The 20,568-nt window shown below is 38.1% G+C and overlaps 1 protein-coding gene across 1 annotated transcript in view; it reads left to right on the top strand.

Annotated features, from left to right (window-relative positions):
- The window catches only part of ENOX1 (ecto-NOX disulfide-thiol exchanger 1), a 352,320-nt gene that overhangs the window by 274,700 nt on the left and 57,052 nt on the right, over positions 1 to 20,568 (top strand). Inside the window, exons 10-11 of the mRNA XM_041407302.1 lie at positions 10,936 to 11,042; positions 14,350 to 14,467. Of these exons, the coding sequence (XP_041263236.1) occupies positions 10,936 to 11,042; positions 14,350 to 14,467 (225 nt within the window). The remainder of the gene's footprint in view (positions 1 to 10,935; positions 11,043 to 14,349; positions 14,468 to 20,568) is intronic.

The following is a 20,568-nucleotide window of genomic DNA, read 5'->3' as shown; positions in this document are numbered from 1 at the left end:
CAGGGTGCCTAGCTCTGAACCAGATGTCCCACTTTTCACATGCCTTGTTCAGAGCAGATTAATCCCACTTATTGTGTACAGCATCGATACAGACGGGTGTAGCATAAGGGAAGAACTTGGAGTTATATAAAAATGTCAGCAATGAATGTTATGGAGAGTGAAAAAGAAATAAAATTGGCTTCAAGTGCACTCCCCTGGAGCCCACACACTCCCACACATACACACACCCAGTCTTGGTGGGTCTCAGTAGAAAATACTTTCTTATTAACGAGGATTACTGTGACCAGAACATTTCATCTTATGGCCTAACTAATAAAGAAGTACAGGCGTTGAAATCCCTGCTACAAATTTGTGCCTGGAGGTATTTAGGAGATTACTGAGCAGATTACCCCTAAAAATTTGGGTCAATTGCTCAGCACGTGAATTAATTACCTCATCAAGTTACTTGTGACAGGATAATCTGTGAAATAAAGTGTATTACTGTTGTCACACTACTAATTTATAGCACCTGATTTAAGTGCTGCAGGGACTCTTAGCCTTGGTATGGTGCTTCTTCAGCTGTTTAAGAGATAAAGAGAGAAAAATGTCCACTTCCTTCTTTTTATTAAATTACTTTATTTTTTTTTTAGATTTGAATTTGTGCTTAAAGTATGGATTGTTTTTAAGGATTTTGGATAGGTCTGCCTTTGTGGTTTGACATCTATTTATTTCCACATCTTAGATACATGTGACACTGTCCCTTGACTTTCTACTTATCTCAGTTTTGTTTTCTCCCAAACCACTTGTTCTGTCTATGGTTTACAGACATTGATCCTCATGTTTAAGGAAAATGGAAGCCCTAGAGATATCCCTGTTGGGCTGTTGGTGTTTTTTTAGACTACACCAAAGCAGCAATTTCCTCCTCTGACTCTCTTCTCCATGTGCTGTAAACTTTGCCTATGTCTTACTGAGTTTTCAGACTATTTAATGCAGTTTCCCTTGACAACACTGAAAAAGGTACCTACAGGTGAACAAAATTTCCATAATCAAAAATTAATTTGTTATCTAAAGAGTGAGACATACAAGGTGATGGAAGTGTCCCAGTATACAAGTTCATAGGTTATACACACGGTGTAATAAGTCCCCTGTGGCTGGTTACTGAGCAGATTATGACACTCCATCCTTTGGTCATTTTTGTCCATTTTACTAAAGAAGTAATGGACTTAGTGGACTCTGAAACCAGGTCCCCATCAGAGTCCATGAATCAGTCTCTTGTGTGCCTGTGGGGAACAGTGGGAGGGTGGTTTTTATCATGGAGCCCCCTGGCCAGATTGCTTCACCTAGAATCATAGAATCAGTAAGGTTGGAAAAGACCTCCAAGATCATTTGAGTCCACTTTGAATGAACACCACCATGCCAACTAAACCACAGTCCCAAGTGCCATGTTCAGTCATTTCTTAAACACTTCTGGGGATGGTACCTTCACCACTGCCCTGGGCAGCCAGTTCCAATGGTTAACCACCCTTTCAGTGAAAAAATTCTTCCTGATGTCCAGCATGAGCATGAACAAGGGGAAATGGCTTTGAACTGAAAGGGGACCAGTTTAGATCTGATATCAGGAAGAAACGTAGTGTGAGAGTGGTGAGACACTAGCACAGGGTGCCCAGAGAAGCTGTGGATGCCCCACTCCTGGCAATGTTCAAGGCCAGGTTGGATGGGGCTTTGAGCAACCTGGTCTAGTGGGAAGTGTCCCTGCCCATGGCAGGAGGTTGAAACCAGATGATCGTTAAGATCCATTCAAAGCCAACTATGATTCTATGGATTATGAGATTGTGCAGTTTACCTACTTTGCTGTTGCTAAGCATCTTTGGCCCTTACTTGTGAAACAGGAAGTGAAGCTAGATTCAGCTTTGAGCTGAGTCAGTAGACCTCTCCATTTAGGAAGATTCAAAGATTTGGGGAGAAGGCTGTGTGTCATGTACCCCTTTTTTGGACTCTCACAAGTGTCACCTTGAGTTTTCCTTTCCTTTCTACTAAAGGACTCCAGTGGTATATTAGATTACGTCAAATATTTTTATCAAATAGCTGGTAGGTATCTGACATGAATTACACTCCCATCCAAAAAAAAAAAAAATTGTATTTAAATAATTCTGAAGGGAAAAACATTCTGAATAGACTGAATAAAATTCTCTTACTTTCATGTTTCTTCATTTTCATTCTCTGATCTCCCTCAATATGATTTAATCTGTTTTAACATTATCAATGCCTTCACAGATAGAATCTGCATTTTTCTTAATGTTAAAAAACTAAAAAAAAAAAGTTAAAAATCCTTTCTGAGCCCTCTTCAAATGAATGATTGGCATCAGTTTTGTTTTTCTCTTTACAGGTTCACTTCAGAAGATGCTTTCTTGCTTTAGAAAAGATAGAATTTACATTGATATGATGATGATTGCTAAAATCTCTGTCTCATCTGATTTCCTTTAAATTCCATACTTCAGTACTTTCTCCCAAAGATCCTTCCAATTTTTAGTATTCTCATAGTACCAAAAATGAAGCCAATTTCATTACAGATATTAAAAGCATGCCAGTTAAAATTCTCTTAGCAGTCAGACTTTTAAAATACAATCATGCTTTCCAGAGTATTCTTTGAATTACTCCACATTAATAACAACTTTTAAAAGGATTTTCCTGCTCTTTAATTGTCCAGTCTTACAGTCTTTCTTTCATTTGCCACTGACTAATTCAAAAATATAAGCTTACTTTATGTGCAATTTTTAGGTCATCATTAAGCTCTTTGTGAAAGAGATTGAGTCATATAATGTGTTTTTACAGTGCAGCCCAGTTCTCAGTTGGTGCCATAGAATGCCACTATAATACAAACATTAATTATTCATGTCATTAGTTGCCACTATTACTTTCTACCTTGATGCATTTCTAAAAAAGAAAAAAAATTAAGTAAAAAATAACCTCTGCAATCCATCCAGTTCCTTTTGTTAGCTCATTTAGTCAGTGTGCTCTTGGCTTGTTTCTGTGCTGATAATTTGTCCAGTAAAGCTCAGCTGGATCTCTTTATTCTTTTTTCAGTTGTCCTTCTATCTGTGAGATTTTCTATCTCATATACACATGTTCCCAAAAGCATTTCTATACAGGATGATGTGGCAGTGGCAGAGAATAGAGATGAAAGACTGCATTTTTACTTTACCTTGTGTTCTTGTAGTTCCTGTCTTTTTTTTTTTTTTTTTGGCAGTATAACCCTTTGTGGTTGCGATTTGTAGTATTTCCTATAGCTTATTCTTCTGTTTCATTTTCTTTGAATTTCTGCATTCCTTCCATTGTCTGTAGCTTTCACTCCACCTAAAGTCAATACAAATCTTGGTATTGATTTAAGCATGGACAGAATTTCAACAGAAGCTCTTCTGTTATTTTTAACCGGATGGTTTTTTGGTTTTTTTTTTGGTTTTTTTTTTTTTTTTTAATGTAGTACATTAAATATGCATGGTATTTTGCAGAAAAATAAAAGCACTACCTTCCAAGAGATTTCAGTCTATTTTGGCAACTCATGCCACTTGCCTGGAATCTGCATTTCTCCTAGATGATGACACAAGGTTCAAGGCAAAGAAGCATGTGCTTTAATCGTGTGGAAATCTGTGCTTGGTTTTGACTTGCCTTGCTGAGTAGAGACAGGGGTAAGGGCCTGATGCATCTCAAAACTGAGCTGTAAGTGTTCTATGGAAATAAAGGATGAGGGAAGAGTCATTAGGCAAGGAAGGAAAGGTGGTTTCACACAAAAGGATGATTTGGCTGTGTATACCCTGTGGTCTGCCCATCTAAAGCTGTTCAGACTGCTTATAAATGATTGAATAAAACTTATAAATATGAATAATGCTATGTAACTATGAGTGATTGAAATACTTGCTCCCTTCAGTGTGCGCTAGTCATGCTTCATGTCAAATCACTGGATTTGTCATAAATGGTGTAGTTTGTGACGATGACAGAGATGTTATGGGGCAAGAAAAGAGTTTTGGAAAGGGACTGTGTGGGAGAAAAAGATGGACACACACAGAAGGAACAAAAATCCAGAAGGAAGAAGTCATGGCAGCCAGGAGAACGTAAAGTATGGCAACAGATGGAGAAGTAAATTTCACACCTGAAGTATCTGAGACACCTCATCCACACCTTTTTCCATTTTCTTCAGCAAAAGAAACCATATTATGCCCCCAAAAACCTGATTTCCTAGGAACATTTTAATCTGCAAGATTCCTGCATAATTATTACTTCACTTAATGGGACCTGCGATGCCTTAATGTCATTTATGATGTTCCTACATTGCAGAGTTCCCTGGGAGTTCACTTTTCAGACAGATTTATGAAAAATGGTGGTTCCCACTTTTTCTATTTTTAAATCTGAGAACTGAAAAGAAAGTTGTGCCTAACAATAAATAAAAGAAGGAATAGCTAATTAACTGCAGTACTTTGGGAATAGTTTATAATCTTGTCAAGCTGACAAAGAAAGCAGCATTCACTTCACCTTCCTTTGAGTTGGTGGGGGGCAGATGAGGTTTTTCTAGGTTTTTTTCTGGTTGTCAGCACAAGGTCCATAAAGTCCATTCCCTAATGCAAGATGGTGGCATTGAAAAAGCAGGTACTGTACGTTTGTATTTGCCCTCCTGTGCTGTGCTGGTCTGATGTCAGGCTCCTGTTTGTTGAGAAATGACATGAAGGTGAAGTGGTCCTGTTGAGTCCTAGTGATTTATCACATGGCACAGTGCCAGCTCTTGCAGTTATACCAAGCTGTCAGTTTCTCTGTAGTAAATTAAACCACAGTTTCATAACCTAAAAGATTTTCAAAGCTTAAATTGTAGACAGATTTTCTAGCAATACCTTGCAGGGCAAACTAGGCTCTCTTTAGTTAATTTTTTTTTTTTTTTTATTTCAAAGTTTAACAGGGAGCGTTCTATTTCTAGAGCTATCAATTGTTGATGTACATACCTCAGACAAGTTACTACACAGGTTTCAGTAGGAATCCTGTAAATTGAGCACTTTTAGTATACCCATACTGCTCCCTCTTTCAGCGTTCCCCACTGGATTCCTTACCTGAAAGAAGGAGAAAGGAAAACAATGGCTGCTGAGACAGGGGTTTGATATTCTAACAAGACCAGGGGTTATATTGTGTTGTGGTATAAATACTTTTTTTTTTTTATTTGTCTGTGTGGAAGGATCTCCTTATTTTATTAGAAAGAAGTATTTCTTCCTGCATCACTCGGTTATAGACTACTGACATTCACTCAGCCTCTTACTGACCCACACAAGCAGATTGACTAGGGCCAGTCTGAGTCAGATGGAACAAGAAGAGGGACCAAGCATAAACCCAGACAAACACCCTGCTGGTCTCAAATGCTGTAGTCCTAGTCAAAGGGAAATGTAGAAATAACTTAGAGAGAGGACATTCTTTCTAGTATTCAGGTAGGTGAGACAGGGTAGGAGGAAAATGTCCTTCTTTCTCTGGTAAGTCTTGTAATTGCTGTCTGCACTGCTGAGACCTCTGTACCAGAGAGCAGAAGAGGTGAGACTGCTAGTAAAGGATGACCCCCCTGACTCTGTCTGCAGGATTAAATTAAGCTGAGCTAGGGCAGGCTGGCCCATACTGTTCAGCTGTTAGAAAGTTGTTGCTCTGGATCAGCTAGTGTTTTCCCACAAAATGTGATACAGTTTAGAGGTTGATGCAGGCCAAGTAGTTTCCCAGGAAAGCATCTTTTTTGGGAAGAGAGAAGCACTGTTGCTTCAGGGACACTCAGTGTGTTGTGCCTGCTGGTTTCAGTGAACAAGAATGGTCCCTGGTTGGTTTTGATTGCTAGGACAGATGTAGTTATTGGTAGAAGGGCAGGTTGAGGAATGGCATACTTGCAAGCTGGCCGCCCATACAGCAAAACGATTTGGGAGATAAATCACTGCAGATTTTCTGGTCTGTCCAAAAAGGTGGAATTTGGGGATATAATAGTGAAGTCCTATGGTTTTCTCCTTTATCGTGCTATGTCTTAACACCATGTCTTAAGGAACCTACAGGCATCTGGTCAGCATGCAGACCAAACTTCTCTGATGGAGTTGCAGATAACTATGAATTTTAAATTTTTTTTTAAAAAAAACACAGCCAAACACAAAATCGCAACAAAACCAAAACCAAGCGGAGTTGCAGATGAGGCATTTTGCACAGCTATCAAAACCTGTATCTTCATTATACAAATCTGTAATGGCCTTTGCATATGTATCCAGCTGTGGTATGCTTTACTTTAGGACCCATCCTTTGCATTATCTGCAGTCTTCCTCAGGGTGATATTTCCAACTCTTATGTTTTCCTGTGCTAGTCAAAGGCAATCACATCTGTTTCTCTGTCTGTGGCATGTGAATTGAGTAACAGGGAGAGGCTGCAGGTTTTCAGCTCTAAAAGTGAGAAAGGCAAATTCTTTTTTGAAAGTAAGCAGTACCATAACCAAAAGAATGAGTGTTTGGCTCAAATTAATTAAAATAATACATGTTTCATTACTTTGCAATCTGTCTACCATTTGTTTTACCAATGTCACATGTCATTTACCTATGCACAATTTTAGCCTTGGACTTAATGCTAAGTTCTGTTCAGCTGATTACCAAATGCCTTTCAGGACAGTTGCCAAAAATATTCTCTTCCCTATTCAAAACTGACCTGGAGACTCTAATTCATTCACTACAGCATCTAGCCTTGACTACTGTAATTCCTTGGTTTGCTGGGCTTGGAGCCAAATCGGTTGGCAGACTGCAGTTTAGTCAGAATTCAGCAACAGGGCTTCTGACCCAAACCACGCCAACTCTATATCCTCCCTGTGCTGCGACTCTATATTTGAAAAGTGTGTTATACATTTACTGTAACAGTTTCCTTTACACTGTAATTTTATGGGTTGAATTTTTCTTTTACCCTTCATGTCAACTGTCACACTCTTACAGAATTTTTCTGTGCTAAATTGCCATATATTCTACTCTGACACTTGCAGTAATTTAGTGCAAAGCCCTTTTCATCCTGCATCCTTAATTGGTGGAATTTGGAGTAAAATTCTACATGAAATCAAATTATTTTATCTGCCATCCAAGACTTTTGCTTTTATTCTAACACATTTTTTTTGTTTCTATTTTGTTTCTTTTTCTATTGAAAATTATGTATATCATAATATATAGCATAAAATAACATGCATGGCAGCTTGTAATGTAATAAGCAAAGAAAAATTGAGTACTTCTTAACTCTTGAACCCAGAGATAAATTTCAGCCTTCACTCAATCATGTATTTAAAATAGACTGTTGGATAAACATAATGCAAGATAAAAGTATTCTCTCTACCTCTTAATCTGCAGATGAGGCTACACTTTGGTTCTCATTTATTTTGGTTTTTTTTTTTTTTTGGTAGTACAATTTTCGAATATCAAATATTTTCTTGCCCTGGAGATATTCTAGTTTTCCATTTCATACAATCTTCCATGCAAGTTCTGCAGGCATTGTTTAAGGGATTTTTGCTGTTTTTTCCTAGTTTTTCTGGTTGCTTTTACATTTATACTTGATAGCAATACTTTTTCCCGGTAGCATTGTTTATGGAAGCAGAAACTGAGTCTTAAACTTCCTATTAATATGCTTACTATGAGCTGGCACCTCTAATAAAGTGGCTTGCACTTGCTTATCACTCTAGGTTTAGTTATTTGGGTCTTTCTAGCTATTTATAACACAGGAGAAAAACAAGTTGATAATAATCCTTTGTCCAAAGCATGCCATGTAAATTAGCAGCCGTGGAAGTCATTAGGGAAGATGCAATTACTTACATCCTGTAAGCTATATTGATGGGAAAAACATGACATGTTATGGACCCTTCCAGAACAATGTGGTTTTTTAAATCCTAATTTAGTAAGGAAATGGCTTTGCATATGGTCAATGAAAATTTGATATAGCATAGAACTCACTAACAGATGTTTGACAATGAATATTTCATGTTACTTAATAATTCTACTTACCAGTCACAGTTGACACTACAGTGCATTCTGGAGTTCAAGGTGCCTTGGAGAGATAGATATGACCTGTTATATAGTTTTGGAAATTTCTTCCTAGAGATCAGAAATAATCTGAAAACCATGGTCAGCAGGGAGACTCAGGTTATGAAGATATCAGCCCAAAATCTGGGGCCTCTCTTTGGCCAAATTTTACCCAGACACAGACAAAATATGAGTTAACTGGGGAGTTTCTCAGCTAATATAATCCTTTCATGGCTTCTCCTTAGGGGTCAATCTACCATCCCTATGGGCTGTGTGATGCTGGATCACTTACCCATACAAATTTGATCCTGATCAGGTGTGGGTACATCATGTCTTGTCTTCCAGTTTCACAGAGCACAAGGATTACGCCAGCTTTAGGCCTCCAGGGTACCTATGGAAAAACAAATGAGTCTTGGTGCAACAAGAACAAATGTGGCAGAGCAGGTTTACGCTGAATTGCCGTCTCATAGCACGTGAATGCAGGATTTTGGTGCAGTACAAAAAGATGTGGAGGCACTTCCCTGTACTGTCAAACCATGGCCTTGGCTGCTGTTTAGCTCCAGTGTAATTCTTGGAGACCTTTTATGCTGGAATTTGCAAAGCTTCATAGCCTAGATCTCTGTGAATATTGAAATTTTTGTGCATACATTGACACTTTGTTTGAATAGAGCACTGCTATGTTGGTCCTTGATACATACTCATTTAGTATTTTCCTCTGCATCTTCCTTTTTATTATCCCTTGCTACCTGTTTCCTAAAGTTTCTTTAAATGGCTTGATTTTTAGCATGTTGTACTCATACTATCCTACCTCTCATCACTTTTTTAGTTCCAAAAAGTTAGGTAAGTGAGTAAGATCCTTTTAGTATTCCCTTTGTCTACTGCAGTTATACAAGAAGCTATGACATCTTCCTAGCTTGTGAGTCCGTTGAGGAAAGTTTCTGAAATGATCAGATAATGACTTTTGATAAATCTTAGCACCTGTTCACATAATGGAAATTAAACACTTTAAAGTTCAAATGTTTTTCAAAATTCAGATGATCTTATTAATAATTATTAGTACAAAATGGCAAACCAGCTCTTCCTCATATCTTTTTTAATCTTTTCTACTTGAATTTCCACTTGCAAACTGAAAACAGATTGTTAATTAAGCAAAATTTTCTGAGCACCTGGGTCATCAACAGAATGACAATAATTAAATTCTAGCTTCAATTTCTATACACATAATAATAGAGTGCTTTACCATTTTCATTCTTTTCAAATTAATTGAAAAAATATATACAGCATTACTTCCTTGATACATCTACTCTTTAGTCTAAGCAAGTTCTAATGGGCTGAAATTATCACACCTACCTTTAAAAGTTGAAGAGATTACAAATGGATAAGATCATCACTGTAGGTCTGAAACACTTTCTGTATTGTAAGCTACCTATATGTATTCATTTTAAAAGAAAATGAACTACAATTATTTTCTACGATTTTAGAAGGTAATTAATCATCCCTGAAATAAAAACTTCCATTCAAAATGTTGTAATTTTCTGGAATCTGAAAGCAGCCTTCAAAAGGGGTGAAAAACAGAGAATAGAAGAAATGTGCTCAAATGAGAGAGATTAACTTTCTGTTCTAGAGGTGAAAGATACTGCTTCAGTAGATGAGCTCACCATTCTAGGAAGGATAGGTTGCTATGTATAATAACATTCTCTACATCTCTGACTTAAAGGAAGAATGAGAGAAGCTCTAGATCAGCAATATAAGAGACAAGGACAGAGGGTGTTATAGCACTCTCGCCACCACTTTTCAGTGAGAGGATCAAGAAGTGCTGCAAGCTGCAACTTGATAAAGAAAGGACATTGTTTCCATCCAGGAATCTAAAGAGATAGATAGCAAAGAAACTTGTCAAAGAGTTGGAGTTCATGGGTTGTCACAGCTGCTCATTCATGAGCACAGTCGAGATTGTAGAAAATCTGGATTTGTTGGTGTTTCCTTCAGTTAATTGTGCTGAGATCAAGGTGACTTACATCCTGGCCAAATCATTTTTAGGCAGGTCACTGTTGTGGAAGGACAATTTTACTTGTAATTGAAGTGAAGAGAAAGAAAATTGTTGAGAGAAAAGCTTTCTCAACTGAGATAACAAACAGCTAAAAACTCGAGGATCTTAATTATCCTAGAAAACTGATGGAAATATTAAGGTTTTGCTTCAGAACAAATTCATTAGGGTTGAATGAGTGAAGCCCATTTCACATCTGTTCTTCACTCTATATGAAAGAAAAAAGTGTCTGTTCATGTAAGTAACCATACATAGGCCATGGAGACAGCTATGATCTACCACAGGTGAGCCCTTTGATACTGAGTGGAGGAGAAGCAGCAGCTGCAGCCACAGAGTGCAGGGTCGATGTACCTGCAGGTAGAAGGTTTAGCCTCCTCCAGGTGGGAGGTTTAGCCCTTCCCACCCACTGACAAGTTCCCACTATCAGATAGTCACCCTTCAAAGCAGAGCCTGCCTGCCCTCCATGCTTCTGTCCGTGCAGCCCGCTCATCTCTATGCTGCTGCCACGGGAAAACACGTGTCAGGTGGATGTCTCGAGGGTCATTTCTGTGGTCACACACCTATTGCCACACACGCAAAGGCGTGTGCCAGCACAGGGAGTAATAGCAGATATCATGGTGAAGCAGCTGCATGCCTGGTTCTTGGTGCATAGTTAAGAGTTGTATAGACTAAAGTTGTGGAGACAGACTTGAAGGGAGACATCTCCAACATTGATAAAATGTAAGTACGAAAGACACGTCATTGGATGGATATTGATGATGTTGTTTCAGTAATGACATCATCCATAGACTCCTAGTGTCTTTGCTTTGCTTCTCTATAGTGATCACAACATAAATTGCTTGTCTTGTTTGACTTCCTTGTTCACCAAAGTTGAGCAGATTGTCGCCGTTTTCAACGCTTCTACCAGACAAAAAGCTTGGGACCATTTCTCGAAAGCCCAGCGAAAGAACATAGACATTTGGCGAAAGCATTCTGAGGTTGGTGATTTTATTTTTTCTTTCTATCCATCATCTCACAGCTGGATTGACACAGAACGAGTGTGATTGTAGCTGGACATAGTGTATTTGGCAATATTTACAGCTACCACTTTAGCTGTTAATCAACTGGCCGTTTGCAGTCTCGTCTACAGTATGAATTGCTCCCATTGCTCTCATTATGGTAATAGTCATTAAACAACATGAAGACAGGGAGCAATGTGTTTTTATTTTTCATGCAAAATTTGGGAAATCATTAGAAGATTATGTTTACTATCTAAAATAATGAACTGACATGGTGAAATTAGGAACAATATTTTCAAATAATGAATTTAGGAGTCAACGTGATCTGTTTCTAAAAGAAGAATTCTGTGGCAAAGATTTTTTTTTCACTGTGCCATCTTACGATCATTATAAGATGACTTTGAGTGAAAATAAAATTAAAAATTACTTTCCTAATTAATGACTTCAGAATATTAAGTCCGTAACTGTACCCTATTCCTTCCCATTTGTTCTATGTTTATCTTTAAAAAAGTAGATACATCACTTATGTTGATTCTAATATTATGCTTGCAAAGAAACCAGTATAAATGTAATCATACAACCACACATAGTTAGCAGTGTGGGACCATGCATGTGTGACTGTCATAAGCATGAGGAGAGGAAATGAAATTCTAACTCCCCTTGCTGTGAGTGGCAGCAAAGGAAGTGCTAGACCTCATCCTGTGTTTTGGTCATCCAGCTTTCGATTTTAATTCAGTATATACGCTATGAGCCTGTATTTTAAAAAGTAAGTACCGCTGTCTTTGTTTTCTTTCCTTCTTTCTTCTTCCTTTTTTTTTAAATTTTAATATGAGCAATTTACATACACTTGGTTTACCGCCATGTGGTACAGTGTGTTGATTGTTACTATCACAGTCCTCTAAATGATTTTTCTCTGTCTCAGAATAAAAACTTTAGAAGGTAAGGTGCACTTATTTAATTATTTTGTAGTACACTTGTAAAATAAGTGTTGTACGCTTAGTTTGAGAAACACTGAAGTGCTGTGATATAAATCATTTGGATAACATTTTAAGTGTCCATTAACTAAAGCTAAATTACAGTTGAATACCAATGGCACTAAATGTAACATCTACATGAATACCAAATGAATACTTTATTATCAGTGCTATTATGGTGAATACAAAACTACTTCAATAATGGGACACTTAAAATGTTAGCATAATTTATTAGTGCAAACTGTATTTTGCATTTTGTTCACAAATATTTCATATACATAGTGGATAATGCCTTTGTTCAATTGAAAGTTGGGAAATTGGGGATTGATCTTTGTCTTATCTTTTAGAGAAATATGAAAATATTATTTGCTAGTAGATTACTTTAATAATAATATTAAGATCATCCCTTCTTAAACTAACTTTCTATAAAGGGATGTGGTGTGTCATTCATTTGCTGGTTTCTAAATATTTAATAAACTGAAATGTATAAGAGTTGGACTTTCAAGAAATGTTAATTCTCTATTAATTTTTTTCAAAAATTACTGCCTTTTGATTTTAAAAGGACGACAATTAAACAATTCAAAATTATGTAAAGCATCTAGCTAAACCAACGTATTTTGGAAATGACTGTTTTTCAAATATGAAATTTGATGGAAATAAATTTTATATTTTATTTAAATTGTAGCTTCTAACCATGATACTATCTGCTGATTTGTGTAATTACTTGATCACTTTCCAGTTTTTTCCTGAATTTAGAAAAGCTTTGCTAGAAACCCAAGGCAAAGAAAAGACTCATACACATAGACATTCCCCATAGAACATCATTGACTTTGCTGATGTAGACACTGTAATGTAGACACTGATGCAACAAGAACATTTGTCCACTAATGAGGAGTAAATGTAAGAGGATGTCTGCTCATATATGCAAGTATCCTTCCCCAGGAAAATGTGCAGGGGGCCTTTTCCACTAAGGAATTCAGAAATGGCTTGCCAATTTCTTCCAGAGATACTTCTGGTTTCATTAGATACTGGTTGACAATTTAGCCTTTTAATATTTTTTTTTAATTTGAAATTATTCCCCTGTAAAACACCCACTAATTATGTTCCTTGCCTTTGCTGGAATTAATGAGTACAGATACATTTTTCAGAATATTTGAGATCTGCCGATGAACCAAGGGTACAGCTCAAGAGAAACGCCTTCCCTTTTTTTCACGCAGCACCTCTCTGACAGATTATTGTTAATTGCACAGAGCTGTTGTCGGACTCCTCAATGCTGTCTCCTCCTACCACACGACTCTCCCTTGTTTCAAAGAATTCAAACCACCTCTTTGGGAATTAAGCTCTTTGTTGGCAGAAAAATTAGCTGTCTGCGGGGGGACAAAGCCTACACTAATCACAGTGCAGCATCCTCATGTTACACCTGACAGGATTATTAGGACAAAATAGAGTCCTCTCAATCTTCTCAGTGCTGCCATTAAAAAGGCAGCCGCTACACCCGCGCCAGCTTTTCTACCCAGAACAAAGACCGTCTAGACTCCTACAAAGCCCGCGTGCCTGCTGATCCTTTTCCTGGTGACATGTGCAGGGGATGCCTGCCTGCCCTTGCAGCAGTCACCCGGAGACCGAGCTGTCCCTGCTGCCACTCCTTTTGGATCAAGATGCAAGGATTTTCAAGCCAGCATTGTGGGACCGGGTCTTTTAAGTCCAAGGCAGTCTGGGCATAGGGACAGAGGGTGAGATTCCTTTGACCAGCATTAGGCACTTAAAAATGCACAGCTCTTCATCTGCACTGTCTGCGCTTGGCTCCCTTTGCAATCAGCAGAGAGAACAAGGCACTTTAAGGGTGCCTTTTAGTTAAAAGTTAAAACTTTAGTTAAAAGGTAAAACTCTGTGTGATGGAGACACCTACATTTGGCCAAATGAATCTTACCCCAAGTGGCAGAGGGAAGCAAGAATTAGCTAGCCCTTAAGCAAGCTGACAATCTCTTTATCAGTCTGCTTTATACACCAGTTTTAAATATTATCCCTGCTGTTAAAACATTTTTCCTATGTTTAGCAGGCCTAAAGATCACTCAACAGGGAAAGTCACTTTTTCTCTTGTTTTCCCTGAATGTTACCTTTGATAAACTCAGTTCTTTCACAGGAATAATTCCCTGTGCTTCTGTTTTTATAAATATTCATACACAAATAAATATGATTACAATGATAAATGATGTATAATTAAAATCAGATCAGTATTTAAAACAGATACTAAATAATGCATAATAACTTTATGGAAGTTAATACTGACAAAAGGTAATTTTGGCTTTTAGGAGCTCCGAAATGCTCACAGTGAACAGCTCATGGGAATCCGCCGGGAAGAGGAGATGGAAATGTCCGATGATGACAGTGGTGACAATCCCAGTAAAAAGCTGAGAGTAGATGATTCAGGTAAATATTTGCAAGTGTTGTTTTAGTAAAAGCAAACAAAAACTTACATATGAGAAGTGACGTTTTAATACCTGATTATATAAGACAGTATCTTATTTTAAACCCTCATAAATTAGTTATTTGAATGATGCAAGCTGTCTCTAGGAGATGTCTGTCACCTGCTATGTTCTATAATGATGAAAATTCTCCAGTTCTGCCCTTGGCTGCAAGCATTGTGTTTCCTTACTCTCTTCAGTTTTGCTTGACAGCATTTCATTCCATGATAGAAATGATGTTTTATTATGAGACCAGTTCAAGTTATACTTCGGTCAGTATTCTCCAGGCTGTACCTTTCTTTGCAACAAAGATATAATAATCTCTAATCTCTATGAGAAATAGCGTTTTAACTGTGGAGCTGTTTTGGCTGCATACTGCCCTTACAAGGGTACCTATTTCACAGTATGGTACTGCATTCTGCACGATTTAGACACTCATTAGATGGCTATCATGAGTCCAAGAACAAGGGTGCATGTAATGTGAATTAGAAAAACAGCTTTTTCAGCCTTCTACAAATACTCTGCTATCCAGGATGGACACCAAGAGGTGGCTCAGAAGCTGCCAGAGTTACTAACTGAATGATCTGGATGTATACATTCCTCTATTTCTTGGCATTGGCTAATAATTTGTGAGTTGCTCACAAGGTCTTGCTTGTTTAAACACTCTTATAAAGAGTGAAATTTTCAGGAGCTGAAGCCAAAGCGTGACTAGAAACTGCCGGGCAGCAGTGAGCTTTCAGAAAAATAAAGAAGGAAAGGAATAATATGGAAATAAACTGAGTCTCCACTAGGGTAATCCTGATCTAGTCCTTTTCATACAGGCACCATAGTAAGAAAGGAAAACACTTTGTCCATTCAATGATTTCAAGTCTTTGTATGCCAGTCGAAAGGTTTGAATTCAAATTTACAAAGAGAGGAACCCATTTGGCTCCTTCTGTGATAAGATACTGTGTGAGGTTGAAGGGCCTCAGAAGTAAAGACCAAAGGAAGGAAATGTCATTGTAGGAAAGAAATTTTTACTGTGACATCTCTCTTGAGAGGAGATTTAATATTTTTCCTGGAAGAAAAATGCAATAAACCCATAAAAATGTCATTGTAGGAAAGAAATTTTTACTGTGACATCTCTCTTGAGGGGAGAAAAATGCAATAAACTCATAAAGGGCAGCCTTAATTTTTGCTAGGTTTATTTTTTGGATGTTTATTTTCTAGATGCCATTAGCAGAGTGTTTGAAGCTGAGACAGTGGGTCATTACAGACCAGGAATTGCTAGAAATCAGCAATTTTTATGACTATCTAATCATTTTACATCGACTGTTTCCACTCTTATGGAGAAAAGTCATTAGAACTAACAACAGGAAGGTAGAGCCGGAAATAAATATAGCTTGCATGCCAGAAGAGATGCAGGAATTTTTTGAGCTGCAATACTTACCAATTCAGCAGGTTTAACATGTGCATGCTTAGGGCAGAGCTGGTCATTCATTTTGGACCTCCACAGATAGGGAAGCATGTTTGGTTTTCATGCGTGAAAAAAGACATTACTGTCAAAAGTTTTGCTATCTGAGATTTCTACAGTATTCTATCACAAACAATTTCAAGTTATTTGTATTGTTACAATGTGGGCACTTGAGCAAACCCAGTAATGGGTTGCATTCTAAATCAAAATTTAGCAATATGAATCCACTTGAGTATGTGTCCATCATTGTTTGTTGTACCATTCATCATCCTCTTAAACTCAGTGGAGTTGATCCATCCTGCTGCATACACAGTCATCCAGTTCTCAAATTAATGTTCTTCTTTCAACACTACAATCAGTTAAAGCAAGTGCATTTGGTTCTTCTGTCAATGACAATAGAGGGAACTTGGAATTAAACCAAAAGAGCTATCAGGTATAAAACATTGGTAAATGAAAATAAACTGAAAAGGTACTTTTTTTATTATTACTCTTATGTACAGAAATGTGATTCTTCTTTCCTTCTTCTGATGTTTTTTTTAAATTACTATTTGTGTTAGATGCCTTCTCTTTTTCTTTTTTTTTTTTCTCTCTAAGTACATCATTCCAGAACCACCACTTTATCTCACTGGAGTGGCTATTTGTATTCACAGTAACTTCTGTTGTATGAAGAATATCTTTAAAGAGTCTTTTGTCACAAAGAAACCGTCTTGCACAGTAAGAAAACATTGTCACTTTGTTTATTTTTAACCCCTTTTTTAAAAAAATTTTTCCTAAGAACTTTCTTGGGAAACATGAAGGTATTGTGCCTCTTCAATTCAAGGACAGCATGCACACATAAAGTTTTAAAAGTCTAAACCCAAAAGTAGCTGAAGCAATGAGACATGATTAATTGATATGTATGGTTCCAGAGCTCTGCAATGCGTGTTCTGCCATGCCAACAATTTTCTTGAGGACATTATTTTTCAGCCTGCCCTTTTTGGCAGCGTGAGCAAGACTGTTGGGAAGTTACGGCCCCAAAGCTGTAATAAGTGGCAGGGATTCCCTCAGGCTTCAACACCTGTGTCAGGTCTTTTTTTCAGTGGTTCACCTGGTTAAGTCACTGCTAGCACAAAAAGGCTTAATTAATTCAACAATTTAGAATGGGTTCTAAGACCTCATTCTGTCTCTGTAAAGCACAGTTTCAGGAATCTCCCAGCATAATTTCTTCTTTCCTAGAAGAAAACACACTGAGTGCATCACATCGTCTCACAGCTAGATAGTTAGAATTAAAACTTTCCTCTAGGATATCTGAAGATAAACCTATCAATCACCCTGAGAAAAAGAGGGTGGATTCCAGCCCCAGCATTTGAAAACATACTGCAACACTTCTAAGCCCTGAGACTGTGAAGAAGTACTTCTGTGCTTGAATGCTTGTCCAGAGTTGCTGGACTTGAGGTTTCAGAGTGTTGTGGCTTGACCTAGCTGGCAACTAAGTATGACTCAGCTGCTTGCTCACTCCCCCAGCCCAGTTCGATGGGGAGGAGAATCAGAAAAAAAAAAGTATTAAGTTATGGGTTGACAGAAGGACAGCTTAATAATTGAACAAAATATAATGATGATGGTAATAATAATAGTAGTAGTAGTAGAAATGATGATGAACAGGAAAAAGAGGTGGAAATAAAATCCAACAGAAAGAAGTGATGCACAATTGCTCACCACCCTCTGAGTGATGCCTACCTTGTCTCCAGCTGTAATTTACTCCTCCTGACCAACTCCTCCCAGTTTATTTACTGAGCATACTCGCAGCTCTGTGGTATGGAATAACCCTCTGGCTAATTTGTCACCTGTCCCAGCCATGCTCCCTCCAGGCTTCTTGTGCACTTCCTCACTAGCAGAGCATGGGGAGCTGACAAATCCTTGGTTTAGAGAAAGCACTATTTAGCAGCAACTAAAATATCAGTGTTTTTAACAACAATCTTGTCATACTAAATCCAAAACACAGAACTGTGCCAGCTGCTAGGAAGAAAATTAACTCTATCACAGCTGCAAGCAGGACACAGAGGAATGTTCCATGTAGCTGACACCCTAGAGCATAATAACATCTGGGGATAAATAAGCTTTTACTAAGAATAATTTGCATTTCATTTCGAGGCATGCAAATATTGGTGTCATGCAAATCATGGTGCATATTAGAAACCGACCTTTGTTTGGGAAAATTTGGTCTTGCAAGAATCGGAAGAGGTCCATGTGGACTTGTTGCAAACTGTGTCATTCCATTCTAGACTCAAATCCTTTTCTTTCCTCTGCAAATTATGCTTCTGCTAGCTATTCACGAACTTGATTTATTGATATCAGTGACTCAGTGGCAGAACTGGAATGAGAACTGGCATCTCCAATCTCCTAAACCTGTCTTCCACCCCCTCGTCAACATTGTAGGCCTGGGCCACTACCCCCTGCACACAGACCTGCTAATACAAGTGTTCTACAGGTCATTCTCTGCAGGCTTAGTCAGTACCCTACTTTATTCTGCAAGCTGAATCTTCAAGGAAAAGGAAAACTTCACTACTTGTTTGTTACGGTGGAGACCATCTCAAACTTCTGCAAGGATAGCCTGAAGAACCCCCTAGGGTATCCAGTAAGTTGGTTCAACTGTCACAAGTGCCTAGTGTACAGAAAATCCTCACAGTTTCACAGACTAAAAGTCATTTGCATTCCAGGGGAAGCTGGAAAAAGGCTGACCTGAGTGAAACTTAATCTTCAGTCCTGAGACTGGCTTTTTTTTTTTTCTCCCCCAAAAATTCAAAGAAGCTGGAAAAAGGCTGACCTGAGTGAAACTTCAGTCATGAGACCGGCTTTTTTTTTTTTCTCCCCCACAAAATTCAGCCCTTAAACAGTGATTTTTCTGCAATGTGGATTTTGGAGTTTGAAAGAGACAAGAGGATTGCTAAAGCAAAGCTGGAAGATTGCTAAGAAAAAAGTTTTAATGATGATTGGCAACTCAGTTAATATATTTGAAAGTCAAGACGCAGCTACTGGAGCATTAGCTCAAGGGAGAAAAAAGAGATTCAATGCTGGAGTCTAGAGGACATACAAAAATCTTCAGAATGATCAGGATTTATGGATGCTTCCTCTCCCACCTGCTGGCACAGGGAGTAAGGAACCACATGTAAAAGCCTCAAAAGTGATTTTAAGAATTGGTAAAGATGTGTTTTGTAAAGAAGAGCTGAAGTTTGGTTTATGCCTGCAAGGCACCTGTTATTTTACAGTAAGGGAAGGTGGGTTAATCTTTTGCTTTTGCAGTACACAGACATGCCATTAATTCTAGCAAATCCAGCTTCAACGAGAGAGTGGAGCTGGTGCTGCAGAACAGAATGAAATGCTTTGTGCTTGGAGAGGGGTGCAGGAAAGATAGTTCTGCGATTAAAGTGTTTGACTGGGATCCCAGAGCTCTATGCCAAATCCCAGCTCTGCTACATATCCCCCGCCTGGACTAATCAATGAATTTGTATTATCTCAGTATCAAATTCTCTAGTATCAAATGGAGACAATGGTTCTTCCTTTCATTCAGCCACTACCTGTTCTGTCCACATGGATAATAGTTTTCTTGGTATAGGCTTCCCTCCAGCTCAACAGAACTGCAATAGCCTACACACTGGAGCCCTGGGGCATTTCACCACCATTGTACTACCTCTGATGAAGTACATTAATAACATCTCAGAGGCTATGTGCAAATAACAAATTGCAAGTTGCACAAGGCAAGCCCAGTTTGAACACGTAAGATTGGTGCTGCTTTGCAAGCTGGGGAGGACATCCTCCATGGCAGCATTTTCAAACATACCTAAAGCAGGTGTCAAACTTAAACACTGAAGTTGGATCTTTAATGCTGTCCTGAACTGATCTGTCCTGTTTGCAGCGTCAGCTATGTCACTTACTGTAAGGCACAGGCTGAATAGTGGGCAGTCCATCTCACAGAAGAGGGTAAGTCCTTGTGAAACTCAGTATTTGAAAATCCCACACAGCATAAAACAGGCTTTGGGATATTGTTTACAAGTCTGTCTTGAAAGTTGCAAGCCTGGCAAATCTTCAAGGAAAGCCTGAAACAACACCAAAGTGATCTGTGTCATGCTTATTCATCTTTTCTCTGCAATTCAATCCTCTTTTTGCTTTCTCTGAGGCTTTTATGAATGGAGTAATACACATATGGAACAGGAACTGTGGTTTATAGGTGGAATAAACTGGTAGGAAAGCTTTATATTGTTAAAACTTTGAATAGAAATCACCAAGCCCCAGCGGTGTGGAGATGAGCTTTGGTTTTCCTTTCTTTCCATCTGAACAAGTGTCACAGCAGATCTCATGTCAGGTCTTCTTCTTCCTCCTGATTTCATAGATCAGACAATTCTCCCTTTCTGGTAAGACTAACCTTTTGGATTTAGGGGGGATTTTGTTTCAAACAAAAGTCTGATTTATTTTTCTGTCATTACTCTCCATCCCATAGCTTTTTGACATCAGATTTTATTAGTATTTAACAAACCCAGTATTTGCCAATTGTCCTTTTAAACACTTACTCATAAACATAATGTAAAATAACAAAATGTATTTACCTTAGAAATTAATGGGATAGCATTGCTTTTTAT

Source organism: Onychostruthus taczanowskii, unplaced genomic scaffold (assembly GCF_017590055.1).
Source record: "Onychostruthus taczanowskii isolate IOZ18803 unplaced genomic scaffold, ASM1759005v1 scaffold26, whole genome shotgun sequence".
NCBI classification, from domain to species: Eukaryota; Metazoa; Chordata; class Aves; order Passeriformes; family Passeridae; genus Onychostruthus; species Onychostruthus taczanowskii.
Note: the sequence above shows the minus strand (reverse complement) of the source record. Positions and strands in the feature narration are given on the sequence as shown.